The sequence below is a fragment of the Anneissia japonica genome, unplaced genomic scaffold (genome assembly GCF_011630105.1).
Source record: "Anneissia japonica isolate Jap-2015-1 unplaced genomic scaffold, ASM1163010v1 scaffold288250_len396842_cov205, whole genome shotgun sequence".
In the NCBI taxonomy this organism is placed as follows: domain Eukaryota; kingdom Metazoa; phylum Echinodermata; class Crinoidea; order Comatulida; family Comatulidae; genus Anneissia; species Anneissia japonica.
In genome coordinates, this window is record NW_022683119.1 from 140,638 (window position 1) to 165,938 (window position 25,301).

A 25,301-nucleotide genomic window follows, 5' to 3' on the forward strand; every position below is an offset into this window, starting at 1 on the left:
ACATAAAAGCGAGAGTATTCCAGTGGATGCGATCTACAACCTCTGAATTTGCCTAGTAACGATGAATTCGTGGAGAAAATGGTAATATTTTAAGAGAAATAGTCTGTATTTCTCATTTTTTTTATTCTTTTGCGTAAAACTAAAATTCATGCCAATATTTTTCCATGATCTATAATAATTGGTGTAATGCAAATGCATATTTTCTAAAAAAAAGTCATTTTTAGTGAAATTTTGCCGGGAATGGGGCTTTAAAATTCATCTGTGCATGCGAGAACGTTAAGCTCTCCTCGCTCGTCGCGTGGAATCTAGAACGCAGAGAACGTATGACGCATGGTAGGACGATCACGCATGAGTGGTTCCGTTCTAGCGTCGCGTCGTCGCGCGCGCAAATTGAGGCCTATGTGTGGAATACTATTATTTCGTTTTATGTAAATTAGGGCTATGACGATGGCGGAAACTGGAGAGACACCTGATGAATACGACTTACGTTGGCGGTCTATCTACATCACTTATCTTACTGTGTTCCTTTCAAGTACTGGTATGTGGAGTCGTTTCTATTATGAATCGTAATAATAATCAGTGGCATATCAAAAATCGGGAGAAGTCGTCCCCACACCCCCCCCCCCCTTTTATTTTTTCCCCAAAATTATTAGGAAAGTGAAGAGAAACGATTATATTCAAACTTAAGTCTTAAGGCCTGTTTATACTTTCAACGATAACGATAATGATAAAAAGCCAAAAACCAATCGTTCATACAGAAAATAAAAGAAATAAAAGATTTTTTACACTAGGACGAATCGATAATGATTTATCGTGTATATGATAACTAAATATTTTGACAAATCAAATCAGATGACGTCATAATCATGAAAACAGTTAAAATTGTAGTACTGTAGTAACAATGAAAATATGTTGTTATCGTATACACGATGAATTGTTATCGAATCGTCCTCGCGTAAAAACTTCTCTCATTTCATTTATTTTCTATATGAACAATTGCTTATTAGCTTTTTACCGTTGTCGTTATCGTTGCAGTATAAACAGGCATTTAGAGTGGCACACTACCGGCATCTAGAAGTGCCATAGCCACAAATGTTCTTACCTTCGTGGGACTGAGGTACGTGGGTGGACAATTTGTCTGAAAATCCCTCCCTGGACCTCCTCTATTTTCAATACCTGGATCCGCCACTGATGATGACAATAATGATGACGGTCTCGGGAACAGTTAATGAGAATCACCTTTTTGAATACTTTAAAAATGGGTGTAAAAAAGGCTGGATTTAAAATTGGTTCTCTCCTCCAGGGACACCCTTAAAATGTCTCCTCTCACTTTGTTGACATTGTCACTAATTTTGCTTACTTTACTTTATCAGGTGATGATAAATTTTAGATCAATGAACGTGTTTACGCCGTCGTTTGTAATGTCGTTGCTTAAACTGTATATTATTTTTTCCCTTCAGGCTTTTCCTTGGTCTTGCCGTCTATATGGCCTTATATACAAAGTGTAAGTTAACAATGCTCTTCATGATTGTTTCATTACATTCCTTTTTTTTCTCTTATGACATTTGATTGGATCTGATGATGTATGTACCGCCACATGCACATCACAGCATGGCAGTTCAGTGGGACAGAGGCAGTCCAGCCACCAGACACTCCAACAATTTATGGGTTTGAAAGACTTGCCGTATTTAACCGATTTCAGAGTCCACAACCTGTAGAAATTTTATATAATCTTTTACTCCTAAGGCAAATTTTGTTTTTATCCCCCTACGTGCAGAGGTGGGGGAAGGTGGGGTGGGAGGAAGTCCCCGGCCGCCCTCCTGGATACTCTTTGTTCATCTTGTTTCCCTTCTGTCACTGTTTTCTCTTGTGTACGGTAACAATGTTAGGTTTCTTTGTAGATCGACTCGTCGTCAGGAACGCAATTCCTCGGCTGGACGATCGCGGTGTTTGGGCTGGCACAGTGTATCGGTGCTCTTTTCTTCGGCTGGTGGGCAGATCGTTTTAAAGTCATCAAAATTGCAATGATAATATCAGTAGTTTTGACCATCATAGGGAATATAATTTACGCATACGCTGCTGTGCCGAGTAATGTTAATGGCGGTAAGGCGATGGTAGTTATTGGTCGATTTTTCGTTGGTCTTGGCGCAGGTAGGTCAATCAACTGCGATTGTCGTAATTGCTATCACTATCAATCTCATCATCATCATCTGACATTGATATCACCGTTATCATCATTATTACCGACCATTATCAACATCATCATCAAAGTCATCAATCACATTCCATATACACTCACCAATAAAGAGGACGGAGCTGTTTTAATAGTCGTCAGTGTTTGAATCCAGAGCCATGTGACTGAAAAGCAATCACTGTGCTTGACGCTCGTCGGCCGAAGCGATTCTACGGAGAATTATTTACATATAAATTATAAAGAAATAAAATTATTAGGCGCAAGGGACACTACTCAGTTTCATGATTGATTTTTGTTTTATTTGAAGGTGATGTTGCTTTAGGTAGAACCTACGTGTCGGCTGCGACGACGATGACTGAACGCACTAAGGCAGTAGCCACGCTAAGTGCTGCCATCGCAGTGGGTTACATCGCAGGGCCGTGTAAGTTATATTTCATCACAAATAAGCAGTGGCCTATGATAAGGTCATTATGTTTTAGTGTAAAAAACAATGTTTTATGTAAAAGTTGTTGGATAAATTAGTAATGAAATAAAATAAAAATTTAATTATCCTCATCTACACACTTACGTCGTTTATAGACATAGCCTTTATACACATTCACTGTTCAATTGATTCAGTCAGCAGTCTTAGTATTTAAAGGGTTTTCGATTTGAGCAACCGTCCACGTTCGAGTCAACTGCGTCCTCAGACGACAACCAGAAGTTATCGTTGCCAAGGGCGCAGAATCGTGACATCATTACGTACCGGTACTGGGATCTTACCGTCGTTATAAAATCGAAAACTGCTAACAGAAATTGAACATTAGTAAACATTTGTGTGATCCTGAACATTCCTCATGATGACATAGGCCTAATAATTGTAGATATATTGAATGCCAAACACGATGGCGTGCATTTCAATACTTGGAGTAGGCCTATGTATTATAGGCTTACTTTCTTAAATAAACATTAAATTCTTAATATGTTTAGCCATTTTGGCACTGTAAAAATATATTTTTTGATATGAATGAAAATATAAATACATGTATAAACTCTCGTAATCTTTTAAATATTTCTAGTGTTACAGACTGCATTCACCAAGATTGGCGAGGAAGGGGTCACGTGGGAGGCCATTCAATTTACCCTCAACATGTATACGACACCAGTTTACTCGAGTGCCTTCCTTGGCATTCTCAATGTTATTCTCCTAGCCTTACGATTCGTAGACTGTCCTCTGAATCAAAATGCAGAAGAAGCCGAAGAAAGTAGAGAAACAAAGAAAGAGGAAGAATTAAATCGTAAGTAAAAGCTGACGCACTCTGCGCTGGCGTCGGCAGTCCGCCAACGCAATTTCATGAGACTGCGACGCGACAGTTTTCAACAACGATCCTCTCAATCAGTGGAATGATTTATCAATATTGTGAAATATTTAGCCGGGCACTTGCTGCGTCGTACGACCGTCGCACGATGAATCCAACTCTGTTCCCTGTGAGCTTTATTTTTATTTTTGTGTTTTTAGTTTAGTTTAATTATTAAATTATTTAGTTTAGTTTAATTACTATTCATACAGTTCATTATTGGTAATCACGGTGCCTAAATAATCAATAAAATAATTGTTGTATGTACTGTACCGGTGTCTATAATTACCCTTTTTTCTCTTTGAAAATTTAGAATCTGACTTAACACCATCTATAGATTCTGAAGAGAACTTAATAGATTGGGTTGCCGTACTGGTAACCTGTTTGCTTTTCTGCATTACAACGTTTATATTTGCTGCTTATGATACGTAAGTACCTGCTTACAAATCTAAGATATTGTATGATACCTAAGTCACATGAGGTTCTGGAAACTACAATAGGTTATATCAAGCTAATACTATGTCCGTTGTCAAAAGTTTCCCATTTAGCAAGAGGGCGCCATTCATGCGCTATTACCGAAGAGAAAAAGTAATAAGTTTTGGAAGAGGGCGTCCTATCTGTTGCCATGGATCTGAGATGGTTCCAGTTCTGCTGTTCACAGGCGGTGTACTGTATGGTCAGATCAGAGCGGTCAAGGGTCAAAAGTTTCCAATTTAGCAAGAGGGCGCCATTCATGCCTTATTACAGAATTTGCACGTGTAAATCCAGGAGAACGCTATCTTGTGTTTATAAGATCTTTGCCATAGACACATCATATGGGCATACAACAGGTTTTTGTCAATGAAAATTTGATACGGTGTGGACAGGGTTTTGATCAGATTTACCGGTGATAATGGTTGGCTGTAGTGGTGTTGGTTTGGTGTTGGTAAATGGTGATGGTGGCGTTTATGATGGTTCAGGGGTGGCGCCAGGATTTGCCCGACGGTGGGGCCGATTCACCGACGAGGGGTCAGATTTTCCCGACGAAAGCAAAGTGGGCGTGGTAGAGCTTCGATTAAAAGGCCTTAAAAGTGGTCCAGGGGGCGAAGCCCTCGGAAATTTTAACAATTTAGGGGTTTCAAAGGCTTATTTATTCGATTTTAGAATCTACTAATATGTAGAAAATACATATAATTTTTTTTTTCTCCCCGACGAATTGTGCCTTTTCTCCCCGACGTTTGGGGGGGGGGGGGGAAGCTCCCCCCGACGGGGGGGCCCCCCCCCCCCGCTAGCGCTACCTCTGTGATGGTTATGTTGATGATGATGGTGGTGAAGGTAAATCGAGTGTGATGGAGATGCTAGTCATGGTATTTAAAACCTGAGAGATTTGAAATGAACTACACCAGTTGAGTGGGGGGGGGGGGCAGGGCCCCTGGGGTCAGTGGTGGAACCCTTGAGGCCCAGGTTCCAGTTACATAATCAACGGTTGGTTGTGATAAATGGAACGCACAAGACCGCACGCGACTACTAGATGCTACTAATTGTGTAGTTGGCTGGGTTGTACTGGTAGGGAAAGAGAAATTTTCTCGGTAAATTGATTCTCGAACGAGATATCGAAAGCTCTAATGACTCAAACTATTGTATGACCGTTTTCATTTCAATAACACCAATTTCTTCTAATGTTAAATACATTTTCCTATGAATTCGTAATAATCCGTTATCAAACATAGACTTGTGCTAAATGCGTGACAAATTTCTGATCACGCATGTGTTTCTGCAAAATGCGTGTTTCATCCAAAACCACTTTGAAATGTGCGGGACCGTCCCGCACGATGCGAGGCGGTTGGTAACTATGGGTAGGCCTACATGGTCTGATATGATGGTGTCCCCATGAAAACCATTTTAATTTCTTATCTAAATCCGGGCACTTACTGCGCCCGACGGCCGACGCGATTCTCATTTGGCTTCAACGCTGATTGGTCAGTTAAATCACAGTGTAAGGATTGCAGTGAAAACGCTGTAGCGACTGTGTAGCGATTCTATTGAAACCGGGCTTTAACTAGACGAATTTATTCGCGCGAATCGGAAGCGTCGGTTCATGCGCATGCGCATTCACATCCCTATCGGACATTTTGCGAAGCGCGAATAAATTCGCCTAGTGGAAAACCGGCTTTACTTGCTCACTCGTAGGCCGACCGTACGACGTAGTGAGTGCCGGATTAAATAATATCACATTTTTGGTGACTTTTTGGCTGCTGCCGGGGTCGGTGTGGGGCGAGGCGTGGGTTAACTAAATTTCTTTTTCCAACAATAGCTTATTTAACTATTTAGGCCTACCTATTATAGTGGTATTAATACGACATTTTTAATTATTTTTTTCAGGGTAAAATGATGGGATGGCTGACGGCTGCAGCCAGTGTTGCCCGAATTCTCGGCCCGATATTTGTCTCGCAGACTTACGACGCAAATGGTCCACGCGTGTCGTTCGGCATAATGTGCCTGATACTGATCGTGTCTATCTTTATGATTGCTATTCTGTACGAGCGTTTCGTTCCGTACGGAATGCGGCAAATCTACAAGACTCATTTTGAAGATTTAGAAGATAATTTCCATGATATGGACGTCGGTGTTGAAAACAAGGCTTATGAAAAAGAAGGTACACATCTTTGAAGATATATTGTGTCATGTGGAGAATCAGACGTAAATGGATACATAATCACTGATGTAATATCAATTTAAAATGCAACCTTTATAACGACGGTACTAAATATAGATTACAATCACTTGTTGAGTCGGTCTGAATTAATGCCGGTAATAAATGAAAACCGTGCTTTGCATCAAGAGTTGACGTCAACTATTGGTTGACGAAGAAACAATATTATAGGGCACCCTGCTCAATTTTGTGATTAAAGCCGGGCACCTCACTCAACAGTCGTCGGCCAACGCGATTCTCTGGAGAACGAAAAGCCACGGCACGTGCGCAACGGATAGTTTTTACTGATTCATTTAGACTGCAACTGACAATCAGTAGATGGTGTCGTGTCTTCTACCACTCAAAGATATATATTCGTCGTACGAAACAGAATGTGCCCGACTTTGTTACTAAGGTGTGCGCTAGATTCTAATTTTAGTACAAACACATTAAAAAGTTAATTCCATCGTTCTAAAGTACATAACTACGGAAGCACCTAAGTGCCATTCGACTTGACGATAATTTATCTCACCATGACAACATACAACTTTTATTATGTCGACTTGTCAAGATAACCTATCTTGTCATGACAACAAAACATTTTTAGTATGTCGACTTGTCAAGATAATCTATCTCGCCATGTCGACATGATATGTATATTATGTCGACTTGACAACATAATTATCTTGACAAGTCGTCAAGTCGAATGGCACTTAGGTGCTTCCGTACATAACTTTCACAAATCGTACACTTATAGCAAAAACAAATCAGTTAACTGTCACAGCGCCCCCATACAGGAATAGCGTTAAACTAGTATATCCACAAAATTACAAACACATTCACATCCAAATTAAAATCTATATTTCTGTCAAAATTAAAACATGAAAGTCGCCATTTGGTCTTTCCTAGCTAACAAAAAGTTATAATAATGGTAGTTTGGTATTCAAAATTTTATTTTGTGTGTAATATACGTAATTTTAACAATTACAAAACGTTGCCAATATTCCTCAACTGCGTTAATGCTGTTCCCTGCCAATATCTACTTACAACGTTAACATACCATTTTATGTTGCTTGGTTAAAATTGTTACATGTTATAATTTTAAAAATCAATAAAAATTGAAAATAATACTGGACCTACATATAGCATTGCACTGTTAGTATAGGACTACGATGAATAATCTAATTAATAGCCGTGCTACTCATTGAAACAAACATGAACGTTATAATAGGCCTACATTGTTGTAACCATAAGAATAAACAGAATAAAATTATTTTAATAATATTATTATATAGCTACCAATGCTGTAACTGGAATTCATCTTATTGTTATATTTCTTATGACGATAATTTCTGTACATCTTCCACGACCATCCGTCAGCATCGTCGCCATTTTAATCGCCGGAGGTTTCAACTTACTGCCTCTTTGGCTCTTTGGCGGAGGGTCGAAAGTAGTAAGCATTTCCCAGTACTTTTATTAATAATAATGCACTCTTCTTACATTCAGTGGCCTATCTAGGGGTGAGGGGTGGGGGCAATATACTTGCGCCACTCACTCGCCCCCCGGAAAAAAATCATGCTCAAGTAGTTATAAATTACCTCAAATCACCTTATTTTGCGAGCTTAGCGTCCCCTCACCTAATCATCTTCCCCTCCCCATTTCATTTCCCCCACCCCCACCCATCTTCATCTCGTCTTATTAGCATACGTATAACATCACTAACCCTGGATGATCTAATTCATAATCTAGCAATACCTGTTATTTATTATCATAACATCATGGCTGCACTAGTCATCTTAGCACATAGGTAAATCATTTTCCCAGGTCAATTAAACGATTAATTACGCAGACGCATTTAATTAGGCATTATGCATAAGCCACTCTCAGTTATAGGTTATAACAAAGAGTATAAATAGAACAAGAGAGCCAACAACGCTCATTGAGAGCGTAAAAAAACGATACGCTCTACGCAGCTAGTATAGGACGCCAACTAACGCTTGTACGCGGTGATCGGTTTCTTGATTGACGACAAATCAGCATCACCATCACCACCAAAACGAATGAATTATGACCAAACGAATAATAACACATTTGTAAAGTAGCTAAATGAATGGTTAAATGTATGAATAAATATAAAATATCATAGATCAGATCAAATAAAAGGTATAACGATATCATGTGTAGATAAACGGTTACTATAGCAACCTTTATATACCGTACTTTCTTTGTTGATACCGTGTCTAACCACTAGCATTTAGGCCTATCCGGAAAGTAATTGTATTTGTAAATAAAGTTTCGATTTGCGGGATGTAAACACATCCCTCATTATTCATCGATCGTCTGGCGCATGCATTTGACATTTTGAAAACTGACATCTATATGTTGGCAATAATGCACTTCGGGGTATTCATTTCATAATTTAACAGAGGAGCGACATTTAAAGATTAACCTCACTCAGAGGCCATCTTTGCCCTTGTCTTTCGAGTAAAAAAAAACATTTTGCTAAGAATGGATTATCAGAATTTGTGCATTTCCATTTGCCTTCGCTGAATATTCGTTCTTGTAAATCTAATTCTCCATCCTAAGGCCCAATTCAAAAAGCGAACCAAGCTCGTGCATTTGAAATAGAGGTCTTGAAGGGTTGGTAACTGACCAGGGTTCACTTAAATCAATCCTGGTTAGCGACAAGGGCGTATCATATTCCCATACGGTGGTTTGGGTGATGGCTTGCTTGGAACTTTATCTTTATAATATTTTTTTTTAGTCCTCCACATTTCCAAAGATCTCTATATTTGGTTTTACAGCGCATAGAAACATTTAGTATTTTGCGCTTTATAAATTTAATACAATTAACATAATGAGGCAATAGGCTATAAACATTGTTAAAAACAACATATATCATATATTTATATTTATATAAACTAAGAATACCAAGTGTAATGGGTTAACTTTTTCCACGGTCGATACTTCTAATGCATTATTTGTGTTTCAACGTCATACGAGATCATAATGGGCGCGGTTTTCGTATTACTATACTATTTCTATATTATTATTTTCATTACAATAAGGAGATTGCCATAAACAGGGATTCATAATTACAGTGTTTATGCGCGAACCACTGGAAGCTAGCTCTGTTTGATGTTGTGTTCAACGAAGCGTATAATATATGCACCGTCTCTGCACAACCGCGTCTCTACACTCGTCTTACCATTACCTGTTGGTACCCGGATTCATTGCGCAGACTATATACGTAACCAACAGAAAGATGGGAGGTGAGTAGGCCTATTATTTTTTTAGTAATAATTACTAAATAATTAACATGTAGGACTATCAATTATCATTAAAAAGACCTATAGTTCGGTTTAACAGCTACGACTTTGCATTTCAGCGTTTGACGTAGTATGTTTACATTCAATTATTATGCAACGATGTTTGCACTCAGAATTAAACAACAAATGTATTTATTTTAGTTTAGTTGATTAAGAACAGGCCTAGTATATGATCTTGAAATTTGATTAACTAAGGCAGCAATTACTCTACAACACAAGTATTTATATTACAGACATTAATGTTCTTTGTTCGCGCGTCAATATTCTACGTTTTGCGATCCATTGCAGTGGCTTCCTTTTTATTTTTAGTATTTTAAACTCCATTTGTGATTAACGAGTCTAATGGTTAAAATGATTAAATCCTCTATGGGTTTCTATACGTATTTCAATCAGTTAGCATTTTTAATAAGAAAAAATTATAATGAAATGAAATTCTGGTTCATCTTTTCGTGTATGTTCTGGGACCGCATCACCAAGACCTGCATAATATTACGTTTCGCATTAAATTTATCGTTTTTCATTCTCACCTGACACGGACAATAACGCAAGGCTTTCTCTCTACATGGTCATTGCCTTTCAGCACGGATAATATTCATTTTGTATACCATTGTGCTTCTTGCGTATCGCATTTGCCTGGTGAATAATCATTTTATCAAAGCAACACGAACCTTTCAAGGATCTGAACAATTTTCAAATGCAAATCGTAATTGGAAAGTGAAATACGGCACAACTGGTTTGTGGTGCATTATAATACCATAGGCCCATTTATCATACAGTCGTAAATTAACTTTACGAGTGATAAACAAGATGACTCACAGGCATCGTCAAGTAAACAAGTAAGTAAACACATAATAAAAAACATACACGAATATATTAACTATGAGCCTATTACACTTGTTTAGGTACCGGTATTACATGTAAGCATGTACAGTAGGCCTAACTCCACATTATACTTTAGTTATTAGGCCTACTCAGTGGCGGCTCTAGGATATATTTTCTGGGGGGGGGGGCTAAGTTGTCCGACAAGGGGACTTGAGCTCGTAGGCTCGAGATGGAGGAAGGGGTTGAGAGGGGTTCCCCCTCCCAAATGAGATTTTTTTTAAAGAATATCAACCTCTGGATGGCCGAAAATGGCACTCTCAGACTGCGACAGAAATGTTGGCTTGGTGTGGGCCTATTTTTATATGTTTTATGGTCTGACTGCCCGACGAGTTCTGTCCGGCGGGGAAGAGGGAGCTTGACCTGTCCGGTGGGAGCTTAAGCCCCCCCCCCCGTCCCCGCCACTGGGCCTACTTACTTTAGTTTCGCGCTATCTGTCAATAGTGAGATTGGACGGATGTTACAGCCTATAGGGAGTGACGGATCCAGGCCAGGAATGTAGGGGGCCCGGGCCGACTGGGCCCGCTTTATTCCGCCACTGGTGGATTAAAGGGGGTCCAGTCTCAACGTAAAGGGGGCCAGCCTCATAACTCAAAGCGAGACACGGTAAGGATTTGTTATAACCATTAATTTTACGATAAATTTCATTTTCTTTTACATATTTACAAAAAAAAAGATTTCAATCAATTCAAATACAGACAGACTGTGTATATTTTAGTTACACAGGCCAATAAGGAATGCATTCCTATGTTAAGGCATGCATAGGCTATGAATCTTGTAGCGATACTTCTACTGTACAATATGCCCAGTAATAATGTCAATGCATATTGTGTCCGCATTCAATACGCCGCGAAATGCACAGTGCAAATAATATAATATGACAGAGAACTCTTTACTGATAACGGTGATCACCTACCAATGTTGATATCAATGAATATTAATGAGAGGTATAATTTCATGCGCACGTTGCTGTATAATCATAGCTAATGAATTTAACAGATACTTTGCGACTAAATCGGTTCAATTACTTCAGAATGTGGCCATTATGTATAGATAACCTAGCATTATCCGCAATCAACCTCAGCAAATCTTTCAATCATACTTCAAGCCCTTATCCTCGGCTTTCTAAATGATGGTGAGAGCGTCTGAATGAAGCTGCGTGCTACACGACAGCCAACTACGTTTGAGAATTGTAAGCGTATGAGCGCGTCTAAATGACGTGGTGCACAACGACCAATTACAATCAAGCTTTTTACCATCGAGCGCGTTTTAATGCGACTACCTGGTCCATAGGCATTGGCTGAATATGCAACAAAAATTTACGTTAAAGGGGCGTTTAACTGATGACGTCATAACTAGATCAGGCTTGGGCGAACTTAGGAGACATTACAATTTCCATAGCGTGTGCTCTTTCGGTCTTTTTGATTGAGGATAATTTGATTATACGTGTGTTTGAAATGATTTGTAGCGGGGCTGACCTCAGCCGTGGATGTGTCAACCCTTTAATGTTGATTCAGCATAATTAATTGACAATGTCTAACTTGACCGTCTTTTGAACTTTGAATAATCATCAACTATCAACATTGCCTAAGTAAAATTAAGCTCAACTAATTACTAAACATTGGAACTATTTTCTTCGAGGCGGAAGCATAATATTGGTTTTGTAGTTGAAGACGTGAATGAAAATTCCTGGTATCTTCGTGATTTAAAAACACATTATGAAAGAAATCTAATACAGATTGACAATATCACAATTACAATTGACATAGATACGGTACATGATTCCACAGGATTCGAATATCTCGTTACGGTATCCGAATCTACTGATTATATTAGATATCAATATTAGAAGTAATAATGATTTGCACTACGATTTTCAGCATCTTAGTTGATGTAACAATGGATACTCATCATTAAGGTCATTGCCGTCATCATCGGCAACATCGTCATCTAGTCACCATCGTCATCGCTAACCGGGCATCGTCTTCATCGTAAACCTTGGTCGTCGTTATTATCATATAGCTATCGTCGTTGCTATGATCGTTTTATTATCTTCATCGTCGTCAATTATTGTTGTTATTGGCATCATCAGCACCGTCATCATCATGATGTAATGATCGTTATCGTCGTCATCATAATATCATCATCGTCATTATTTAACTCACCAATTGTTTTTGTATGTACATTTTTATGTGTTTGATAACTTTATCTGTATTTTCATGTACTTTTATGATTTTTCACCCACGTGTAATAAGGAAAACAAATCTCATGACACTGTTCTGACAATAATGAATATCTTAATCACTGTAATAAAAAAAATAATATTATAAAATAATAATAGGGCCTAATAATAATGATGATAATAAAAATTATTATTATTATTATTATTATTATTATTATTATTATTATTATTATAATTATTATTATTTTAAGGTATTTCATTATTTAAAAACTGAGAGTGAACATTGTCACATCATCCAGTGTTAAAGTATGTTAACAGTATCTACTTCAAATTTCCGGCTGCTCCCATTTAGCTAGCAGAGTTGCTGCATTCATATTGCTTCCTCTATCACAATCCAGCATTCAGTATCTAATTTTCCTTATGATGCATAATTTTCCAAACGTAGTGCATTACAAATAACCAGATATATTCAATTCAAACTCGACGATTCAGCGTCTGTATCGATTTATTATTTCCAGTTTCAATCGTAAGAACAAATGCATTGTTTGGCTCCCGTTACTGCGTTGTTGAGGAAACGGTTTTCATGTCAAACGCCACTGCCAGCCATATTTATTTTAGCGCACAATTATCAGATCGATACATTTCTAATGATTCCAAATGCTCAGGATTAGGACAATTGGTCTTTAAATAACAAATATAATAACTGGTAACACTAGTATTATTGAAAGCTACAGTTAGCCTATAGGAAACTTGCAAATCGCTGCAACGCAAACACAGTGATGGTGTGGTGTGTTGTATTTCGATTCAGTACGGTACGTTTCACGTGCGTGATCCCCATACATTTAGGCCTATTTTAATCTGGTACTATTTTAAAAATTACACTATTAGGCCTGCTGTAAGCGTCAGTAGAGTATTTCGTTATTTTTGCACAGTTTAGGAATTAATATTAGTGCATTGGTTGCGGCACTGCTTTTCCTTGGGGGTTGGAGGTGCAATCCCTCGCTGCGCATTCACATGTCTATACCTACGGTTGTCTCTCTTCACCCATGAGTACACGTGGGTACCTTGTAGCTTCAACCACAAAATGCGCTGGTTACAGCTACAACATTATGGAATTCTCCCCAGAGATCTGAGTATGTGTTCCATGTGTTTGATCTAGATGACGGGTGGAAATGTGAAGCGCCATAGAGGCCTTGTTGGCATGAAGCCTATGCAAGTCTATTTTATCATGATTTAATCATTTAAGTAATTTTGAGCTATGGAGAATATTGTACAGCAATATACTGTATTTATTTTCCGAAATAAAAGTCACTCATCGTACCCCATTGTCATGATCACTCATTGTAATCAGCCGCATCGACATGACCACTTACCGTACCGCATCGTCATGATCACTCACTGTAATCAGCTGCATCGTCATGATCACTCATTGTAATCAGCCGCATAGTCATGATCACTCATCATGGTACTGCATTGTCGTGTATCACTCATTGTAATCAGCTGCACCATCATGATCACTCATTGTAATCAGCCGCATCGTCATGATCACTTATCATCGTAATCAGCCGCATCGTCATGATCACTCACCATCGTAATCAGCCGCATCGTAGTCATGATCACTCATTGTACCGGATCTTCGTCATCATTTATTGTAATCAGCTGCACCGTCATGATCACGCATCGTAATCAGCCGCAAAGTCATGATCACTCATTGTACCGCATCGTCGTCATCATTCATTGTAATCAGCTGCACCGTCATGATCACGCATCGTAATCAGCCGCAAAGTCATGATCACTCATTGTACCGCATCGTCGTCATCACTCATTGTAATCAGCTGCACCGTCATGATAAATCATCGTTATCAGCCACATCGTCATGATCACTCATTGCAGTAAGCTGTATCGTCATGATCACTCATTGCAATCAGCTGCACCGTCATGATTACTCATCGTAATCAGCCGCATCGCCATGGTCATTCATTTTAATCAAACGCATCGTCATGATAGGCCTACTCACTGTAATCAGCCGCATCGTCACTCATCAACAACGTACACTTTTAAGCAATTACAGTTAGGTTTTTAGTACACTGGGCCTATAGGAAATAGAAGCTGAAGGAGCCATTATTTCCTAAAAACAATTCATGAAGTCTGCAACTATATTTCATCGCGATGTACTGCAGTAAAATTACCTCACCTCTATGCTTTTTTGCACACCAGACGCCAAAAATCGAGGCACTATGTCGAATTAGTGATCAGTCGGGAATAAGAAAATTCAGTACAAATTAAAGTGATGACGTCACACTGACTTATAATGTTGTTTACGCAGTATTTTTTATCTATTGCTGTCGTTGCTATAAAATAATATATAATAATAAGGATTCAATCCCTTCATCATCAAACTTACTCTGGACGCTACCACATCGATTAAAATACAAACGTAAGAAAGTCATTAAGATACGGCTAATAATATGTAGATCATCGAATATATTGTACGCTTCAGTAGTTGCATGAAGCCACTACTAATCATTCAATATGCTCTACTACTTATCCCAACTACGCAATAATCAATGACTATCGTTGAATTAAGACATAACCCTGGTAAACAAAGATCTGGTCTCCAGGGACTGATGGGGTTAATGATAAACGCCAAATAAGTACCGCGCCTCCATCACACTCATCAATATTCATACCTACTGTTGAGTTCAGGAATTGTAATGGAGGTAGCGTTGATATGATGATGAAAATGGCCCAGGGCTAGGTAATTAATGTATATGCAACCTACATAGAATTCAAACGGAACACGAATCATCGTGTTTTACTAAATGGGCTGAAGATGGATGGATAGAATATTGTAGGCCTACAGTGAACTTTGTATAAACACACCATTAATCATTCTTTACCATAACATCACCTTGTGTATTGTCATATGTATTTTAAACAGTGACACATGGATTCATAACAATTCTGATATTTTATCGAATATATGTATTATCTGAAAGCAAGTGCTATAATAATGAGCTGCCTTAATCTTATTTTATCATTATCTCCTCTAGGCTAACTACAAAATAGGGCCTAGATCTGAATATCAAAACGATGTAGAAAACAGGTTTATATACAAATATAGAAAAAAATGGTTAGGGTCTAGATTATATTTTGTTTACAGAAAACCACCAGTTTGATACTAAATATTAATAATGAAGATAATAATAATCATTACGCAATTTTTAAAAATGTTTTATTCGATGTTAATATACAGCTTGTATTGAATACGGTGCAAATGGAGAAAATAATTAATATATTGTGATGAGTTACCATGACGACACTTGTATCACTGCATATTCATCTGTGATTGGTTGAAGGACTGAAAAGGAATTTCAAGATCAAGATCAAGTCACTAAGCGTTACAACGAAAAAATAAAATAAAATAATCACCCCTAGACCATTCAGATGGCTATAAATGAAGATGATTATGAAGATGATAAAGATAATGATACAACGATAACGACGAAGATGATAATAAAATAAAGATTACGATGATAATGCTAATGATCAAAATGATATTGATTGTGAAGAGATAATAATGAGAAAGATGACGATGATGAAGAAGTTGCATAGACAATGCCGAAGATTGTGTGAAATATATGATGATGATAAGAAGATGAAGAGGAATAAGATAATGAAGATTATGATAATAAGGAAGATAATAAGATGGTGATGGTGACGGAAATAGTGAAGATGACGCTGATAAATGATGGTTATATAAATTAATGAATGTACAAGTAAATAATGAAATATTGATGTTCGTAATGTCAATAGTTCCACTGATGACAACACAAATGATGAACCCGATACAGTAGGCTATACATCCCTTCACACATTAAAGAAGATTATCTTTTCCAGTTAGCGACAGACCAAGCAGAACTAATGTTAATAATGTAAATAGAGAAAAACGATTTATGCATTATTTGTGGTGAATACCTTCAGTGAGAAAATTAATTGAGCGCCAATCTGGTATGCAGTTCTCCTCTGATTTTCAGTTATTGTCACGTGACAGAGAGTGAGAGTGAAGATGTTGATTATGTACTCACTGCACGTAGGTCCTATTTGATTAAGGGCTCTTAATTTTAATCAAAATGAGCAAGCTTCCGTCTTTTGTAACTTTCTTCTTTTATCAGCAAACACAGTCGAAACACTTTCAGTATATGTAGACGCTAAGTTTAATACAAAAAAGTCATTTCTAATGAAAAAAATGCAACCGTGCTAGATGCCTCAAAACCAAGAAGGTATCTAAGGGTCTAGGAAGAGCTCGCCATCCTTTAGGCAGAGCTTGCGAGTCATTTGACAAGGTTTCAATAAGCCTATAATAAATTTAATTTAATGGAGTCAATGATTATTCTGTATATATTTTAATACTGTAATTAAATCGCATTAGGATGATCGATAGCTAAAAAGGAGTATAATAAACCGTTCCGCTTAGCCCAGCCTGTTGAATATTGCTGCAAAAATCCAACAAATCAAAAGTACGTAAACACGCACGCACAACGGATTATTTTTAATGACGATCAGCCCACCACCGACAATCAGTATAGACGTCGTCTAAAACTCTGTCTACACTATCAAATTTTGTGTGACAAAAAAGTGTGATATGCCCATATATGGGCATGATGACATCACACCATGACCATATATAGGCATAGCATTACTATATATGGGCTTGTCACATTTTTTTGTCAAAGAAAATTTGATAGTGTGGATAGAGCTTAATGCTCACATTGCTCACAGAGAGCGGAGTTGCATCCGGCAGCCGAGGGTCGTACGACGCAGTGTGCGCTTTAATAAAACTTGTCTGTTCGCGGGACATGCGCGTATTCTATTGAATAACACGTTCCGGTTAGAATTACGGTAGTTAATTTGTATATGAATATTTACATCTACCTAACATTGGATGATTCCTTATTAGACCCAGATCATTTAGTTAGAACACAATAAGTCATAAACCAAACTGTTGGCCACTTATATTTACTGTACATACTTTAGTTTATTTTAATTTTTCTAGCGCATAGAGACCTATGTATTTTGCACTTTACAAATCCGAATTATTGTTATTATTATTATTATTATTATTATTATTATTATTATTACTACGAACTTCTTTAAATAGAAGCAGTACTAATGTTTCGTCTGTTTTGTTGAATAATAATAATTTACCTAAATAAACAAACATATATGAACAATTATAACATTTAATTTTATTTTAAAATATATTAAAAAGACTATACCTATTATTTAGTATAGGTACCGGTACTATAATAAATGGTATGACTTGTATCTAATAATAATATTGGACATTATATAGGCCTTAAATAAATTATATACAATTTTATGCACTGTTTAAACTTCGAAAGGCTATATTAACAGTGTTTAGAATGCGTTCTCGTCTATTCTACCTTTTATCACTGTTGTTTATTGCGATGTTCATTACCGAGTTGCTTATCAATCAATTTAACTTTTACTATCCATTGCTTTAATTAAGACAGCGGATTGACCGTGTCGTTAATACTTTAAGTGATGCCATGCCACTCCACTGTTATTCATAGCAACCCTGCACTGGTTCTAGCATGGCGTGTCATGGGATAGTGTTTTACCTTGCTTACAACAACATTAACAATGACAATATCAATAATAATAATATTAAATATTTTATATGATATAATGATATTAATATATGAGGTCACCTTTTATATCATTGATGATAATATTATTAATAATTGTTGTTATTATAATTTCAATAATAATAATAATAACAATATTTGGCCACTGACGATATTTTTTATATCACCAAAAGACACAACTGATGCTCGGTCTATACAGTACTATCGCATTTTTTTTTTTGGACAAAAAAAAAGAAAAAAAACGGTTGTATGCCCAAATATAGTTATTATGTGCCTTATATGGTCAAGATGTGATATCATCATACCATATTTAGGCATTGTTAAACACAATTTGATAGTCTGGACAGTGTTTTAGTAAGCTGGGATAACATCAATAGCCTGCATTGGCACTATTCATATTATTTATAATCTGGCAAATTCCACTGAATTAATACATACCGTAAATGCTCGAATAAGCGCCGCACCAATCCTGAATTTTTTTTTTTCGCTATAGCTAAGCGCCGCTCTCAAATCGAGAGTATGTTACCCTGTGTGTACCCTTTGAGAAACAGGATTTTCATACAATGTATACAGTATTTAAATGAATAACCAAACATTCTTTTTTATAAACGTTTATTTACGATGACGTAGGACCTATGATAGGCCTACTGAACTACGGGAATACGTGAGATAGTTAACATGGGAACGGGCATAGAAAGCGCCACGCCAATATTTCGTTTTATAACCGACGCACTGAAATCTCCAACAATTTTATAAGCGCTACGGCGCTTATTCGAGCATTTACGATACTGTGCCGGTATCTACTACGTATTACTAATACCGCTTTATTGCCTCCTGTAGTTGATTGCGGTCGTTTTTGCCTGTGCCTGCGGAGAATCCCGTACCTGTCGTTGCTAGCCGGAGTTATTTTTGTAGCTGCGTCTATTTTACTGGGAATTAAAATCCAGAATGCGGCGGACGTTTATCAAAAGAAGTTCAATATTTCGGACACAAGACTTACAGAAGATGAGAGTAAAATGTGAGGGTTCATGATGCCATGAAACAATTTATTCGTCTAATAGGCCTAATACAATTAGGCCCTATCTATTATTATTAACTAATTTATATATTATTATTTCTATTTAAATTGCTTCTTTTGTTCCCCAATTTAAGCATTGATTATATCGAAAAAGGAACACTCTACCTGATCATCGTGACGGCCGTGTTTGTTGCAATTGGTATTGTTGTCGCTTTCTTGGAGACTGGTCCGACACGACTTAAGTACTGCATCGGCAAGTGGAAGAAATGCTGTGGACTATTCTGGACCGATGTGGTAGGGAATTGCATAATTATACCGTGCAATCAGTTTACATAGTTACCAACCTGAGAGATTTTAAATGCGTGACTACACCAGTTAAGTTGGAGGGGGGTCAGACCCCGGGTTTCTAGGGGTGGAACCCCGGTGTGGGTCGATTCCAGTTTCATCAACGGTTGGTTGTGACAATGAACGCGCAAGACCGCTGGTTGGCTTGGTTGTTATGGTGGGAAAATAGAAATTTTCCCTGCTGAATTGATTCTCGAACCAGAAAACCAAAGCTCTCTATTGACTCCAGCTATTGCATGACCTTCTTTATATATTTAATAAAACCAATTTCTTCTAATTTCAAAGACATTTTCCCCTGAATTCGTTATCACTCATAGACTTATGCTAAACGCGTGACAAATTTATGATCACGCATGTGTTTCTTCAAAATGCGTGTTTCATCCAAAATCACTTTGAAATGCGGGATGGTCCCGCACGATGCGAGACGGTTAGTAACTATGAGTGTATGATGTAATGCATCATTACCATCATAGCCATAATCATCACCACTGTCATTATCTTCAGCCTCACTGACATCGTCATATAAACTTTAAGCTCCCTATTCACTCCAGCTATTGCATGACCTTCTTTATATATTTAATAAAACCAATTTCTTCTAATTTCAAAGACATTTTCCCCTGAATTCGTTATCACTCATAGACTTATGCTAAACGCGTGACAAATTTATGATCACGCATGTGTTTCTTCAAAATGCGTGTTTCATCCAAAATCACTTTGAAATGCGGGATCGTCCCGCACGATGCGAGACGGTTAGTAACTATGAGTGTATGATGTAATGCATCATTACCATCATAGCCATAATCATCACCACTGTCATTATCTTCAGCCTCCCTGACATCGTCATATAAACTTTATGATGATGCTAATCATTGCCATAAATTTCAGCACAATAACGTCATCTATCTCGCTATCGTCGTCATTATCATATTTATCATTATTAAAATCAACATCTTCATGCTCATCATCACCATCACTATCACTAACGTACCTGTTTTATTATGAACATTATTATTTCAGATATAATTATCCACAGGCATAGTCATTTTTTGAAAAATTAAAACTTCACGTTCCAATGACGTCATAATATATGATTTGTTAATTAATTGCTAATTTCAGTTGATTGGTGCCACATTTCTAATGTTCTTGATATGGCTTGTCGTAGCTGCAACCGCTACCTTTGCCGCCGCTGCCGTCTTGATGCTCAAACTCTACTGTGACGACAACAAAAACATCATCAACATTGATCTAAACGTGTATGGTACGTCGATTGTTAACGGTTAAATTACTTGTTACTTGTATAGCGCCTTTCTTTTAGTTACGAAGCGCTGTAAACAACTCTCCACAATTAGTCAAAACATCTCCGACCGACCTGAGGTGTCCATCACCACAGAGCAACATCATCATTATCTTCGCCACAAAACCCCCAGTTTGACAAAAAGTGTTGGTGGATTTAATTAAATTAACTGAATAATTAATATTTAACAGTGCCATTGATATGTGTATTGTTGTATTTCAGGTCCGGTGATGGGGTTCGCCCAAGACACTGACCCCACAGATGGTACCAGACTTTGCAAATCGGTAAATTAATATATAATAAATTTTATTTAGTGCCAACATTTTATTTAAATATGGGAATGGATATGACCTATTGCAAATGCATGGGCCTATATTATTATTAATATATGTAGTACATTATTGTATCCAAATCACTTGTTAAATGTAGTGACTGCAAGATCAATACTTGAATTATACGTTCAATATGCATACATCTTACATACTGATTAAACCTTCCTATACACAAACGTTCATATAATATTAAAAATTGAATATGCAAATTCAGCGTTGAATATTCATATTTGCTGCTGAATATTCATATTACTCATTGAATATATAAATCTCATGTTAAAAGTGCAGGTATCACGCAAATTACGCATGGAATATTAACATGAAGATAACAACTTAAATATGCAGACTGCTCATTGAATAGGCATATGCATGTTTTTTCATTAATTAAATTAAATTATGTTTCATTGGATTGATGGATGTTTTATTTTTGTAGGCGATTGATCTCTGGAACGACAACCTGATGTGTGGCTTATGCAGTACATACGCTATCGTTATCGCGCACGTGAGTAGTGTTTGTAATTTTTGAATAAATCTTCAAAATTTACAGTATGCATTCTGTTAACTTTCATCTACATTTTATAACAATGAAGAATATAAAATTATAAACATTAACTTTTAGTATTGGTTATAAAGTTTGATAAAGCCTATACCGGTATGCATAAGCCGGGCACACGCTGCGTAGTAGGACGAATCTAACTCCGCTTTATGTGAGCATTACGACGCGATGCCGTCTGCTGATTTGTCGGTGGCAATCTAAACGTATCGTCATTAAAAACGATCAGTTACGCGCACGCGTCGTGGTGTTGCGTTATAACGAACGCGAGAAGCAATGAGTGTCCGGTTTTATATGCAAAGTCATTACTTGAATAATATATTATAGGCCTAATCATTCAATTTGTATGATTATATATTGATATTTATTATATTTAAATAATATATATATATATAGATCATACAAATTTAAACATTCCTAAGATAGTCTTCAAAAACTATTTAAAGATAATAGGCCCTAAGTGTTAATAATATTGTACAATTATAATATAGACAATGACTTTCAAATTTGCTTTATTGACATTCATTAAAACATATTGATATGGTCAAATATATAAAGTAAGGCATAATTATGCATAATACTATGATACATGAACTAATTTTCTTATTCTTTCGTTTACCTGATCCTTAGGTGCTTTTCTTGGCAAGTCACGTGGCCAACCATAGCTACCTGAAACTAATGACGCCGACAGAGACGCTAGAGGGGTTAGATGGAACTGCTATGTCTAAAATGTAAATAGAGCCTAGATGTCACTTTGACGCTACTTCCAATGCGTATTTGCAAAAAAAAGCCTCTTCTATCGCAAGGTTTCGCGACGGCTTATTTCGCAAAATATTGTGGCATAAGGCTTCTTATATTGCAATATGTATCGCAACATAAGGCGTCTTATATCGCAACGTATCGTGACATAAGTTCTCTTATATCGCAAGGCATCAGTATATCGACAAGGCCTCTAAAATCGCAATGTATCGTGAAGAGCAAGGTATCGTGGCATAATACTCTTCTATATCGCGACATAAGGGGTCTTATGTCACAAGATCATGACACAAGTCCACTTATTTCACAATGTATCGCCTCATAGGGCTTTTTCTATCGCTGAAGCGCAGAAGTATCGCGACATAAGACCTCTTCTACTACTGTCCACGTTTATTGTTTCTTTTTTTGGTGTACGTGTAAATATTGTTCGTCAATTAACACAAGCGTGGGCCATTTTTTGCACAGTTATTTGCTAATCTATGAGATGTGTTGTGTTTATACTATTTTGAAACATCCGATAGTAATGGTTTTTTGTGATCTTGGAAAAAGTAGAGCCACGGGACCAACCAACATATGTTTGGCTGGGATTATTCAAAAACAAGCTTGGACATTTCAGGCACCTTACCTTCAACAGGCCTAATAATAAAAATAATAGTAACTTACGGTCTTATAATGTGACACAAACATTGGTTTTTTGGTATGGAACGCCAAAAGGGCAATCGACTGTGTTTGAAAGTTTCCATTTTGGCGTCCCATACTTTAGGAAGATTAATTGACAAGAATGGCCATTAGTGATATAAGAGGATCACTCTTAAGTATTTGGTATTTTTACTACTTATGTCACTCAAACGAGTTAAGGTTCAGCCTTTCAAATAGATGCGTTCACACTAAGGACTTTTATCTGTACACATAAAGTCCTTGTTCACACTGCGAAGAATAACGCACACTCCTAACAAGTAGACTAATAACACTTTCTTATTGTCGTTCTTGTGACGAAGTAATAGAATTATGACAATACATATATATATACATATGTATAGATATGTATATGTATATGCAGGTTTTTGACTATTAATTAGCATTTTAAATGTTTTAGATTTTTACATTTCTGAAATTTTGATATTTTGATTTTTTAAATTCACATTAACAATACCGGTACTACAGAATTTAATTGAAATTTTGAGCTTTACACATACGCAATGACGGATTTCTAGCTGTTTGAAATGCAACCATTAATTATAGCGTTTGTCGTAGAGTCGTGAGACAGCAATTGCACTCGATGTCGATATAAAGATCTGCATAAGCAAACAAACCTGCACTGCAAGGCAGATTTCATGATTCTCATGATTATGTGTTTCCATCTCAACTCAATCACAAACACAATCGAACAAAGAAAAATCTACACCGGGCAATTAAGTACAATTCTTACTGTTCCTTACCAATTTGCAGATCATAACAGACGGCATAGTGCGCCATAGTTAATTGCAGTTTCTGTGCGTGTCAGCACGCACCGTCACGCGGTACTATGTATCTTCACTATGATGAATCGGGTTACAAACCGTGTGCATCATTTTTAATTGTAATAATTATATAAATATTGTGCCATAGAATAAGAAAAAATATTAAACGTTAAAAATATAATGTTAGTACGTAACATACGTAAATTAGTATTCCTTCATAACAAATTTATTTCAAACGTAGGAATTATACAGAGAATTAACTAAGCGTCAACCATACTAATAATCTCAGAGGAGTTTATGTTAATTTAAAGAATATATGAACAATTTATATGGAACGGTAAAATACAGATTAATTCAATGTTATTTCAAACCAAAGTTGTTGACTTTAAGTAACATATTATCATGATCTGACGCCGAAATCCCCTTCAAAATCCCCAACAAGAAAGCATGTCCTAAATAATTAGGAAAGAAAACAGCTAGCTACAGTACAAAATGTTAATACAAATTTTAAAATATAACAATTCTAGTTGACTAATTTTTTTAATTGATCTTTTTAAAAACAGATTTTTAAATTTTTTGATACCTTTGGACTATGCATTTCGATGTACGTTTTGGAAATATAAAACATAATGGGGTAATTTTATATACTATTTGGTATCAAATTTTATATTCATCAATATAAATTAAGAAAAAAATATATACATAGATACTACCAGAATGAGTACTATAGATTCTCTTACAGAAAACGTTCAGGTTGCCAAAATAAAAAACGAAGAAATAAAAAAAAAACAAAAAAAAAAAAAACCAAACAAAAAACATTAACGTGTTTGTAAATATTTGATATGTCATTATGGATGTAATCTTATTAAAACTATCTATTGTTCAAACAATGTTTTGTATACAGTTGCTTCTTTATGTTAAATCATATAGGTCTAAAGTAATTCTTCTACACATATGCCTAAATAGAAAAGTTCAAAAACATTACATAAAGTAGGGAATTATTGAAGGGGGGGGGGGGATTTATTCGAAGTCGGTGTGTATTCGAATAAAGACGGTAGCGAAAACAAATAGATTGGATTGGATTTATTCGGTGTGAACACCAAAGACAGCCCACGAAAGTCTAGAAGAAGACTTATTTCCAGTGGGGCTGTCTCTTATACACATCTAGATGTGTATAAGAGACAGGTGTTGTGTTTATACTATTTTGAAACATCCGATAGTAATGGTTTTTTGTGATCTTGGAAAAAGTAGAGCCACGGGACCAACCAACATATGTTTG

General features: G+C 36.7%; 2 protein-coding genes across 2 annotated transcripts in view; both read left to right on the top strand.

Annotated features, from left to right (window-relative positions):
• Positions 1-3,986, top strand: part of LOC117123268 (major facilitator superfamily domain-containing protein 8-like) — a 6,978-nt gene extending 2,992 nt beyond the window's left edge. The window contains exons 3-8 of the mRNA XM_033269162.1: positions 438-538; positions 1,461-1,504; positions 1,902-2,151; positions 2,502-2,615; positions 3,253-3,471; positions 3,845-3,986. Coding sequence (XP_033125053.1) covers positions 438-538; positions 1,461-1,504; positions 1,902-2,151; positions 2,502-2,615; positions 3,253-3,471; positions 3,845-3,963 — 847 coding nt within the window. The 3' untranslated portion in view covers positions 3,964-3,986. The remainder of the gene's footprint in view (positions 1-437; positions 539-1,460; positions 1,505-1,901; positions 2,152-2,501; positions 2,616-3,252; positions 3,472-3,844) is intronic.
• A 5,390-nt stretch (positions 3,987-9,376) lies between these two features.
• On the top strand, positions 9,377-24,912 carry LOC117123948. Its single transcript, XM_033270081.1, has 7 exons — positions 9,377-9,474; positions 19,105-19,282; positions 19,417-19,576; positions 20,744-20,885; positions 21,144-21,205; positions 21,687-21,755; positions 22,437-24,912. Exons 1-7 carry the CDS (start codon positions 9,468-9,470, stop codon positions 22,539-22,541), a joined length of 723 nt encoding a protein of 240 aa, XP_033125972.1. The 5' UTR covers positions 9,377-9,467; the 3' UTR covers positions 22,542-24,912.
• Positions 24,913-25,301: the final 389 nt, after the last annotated feature.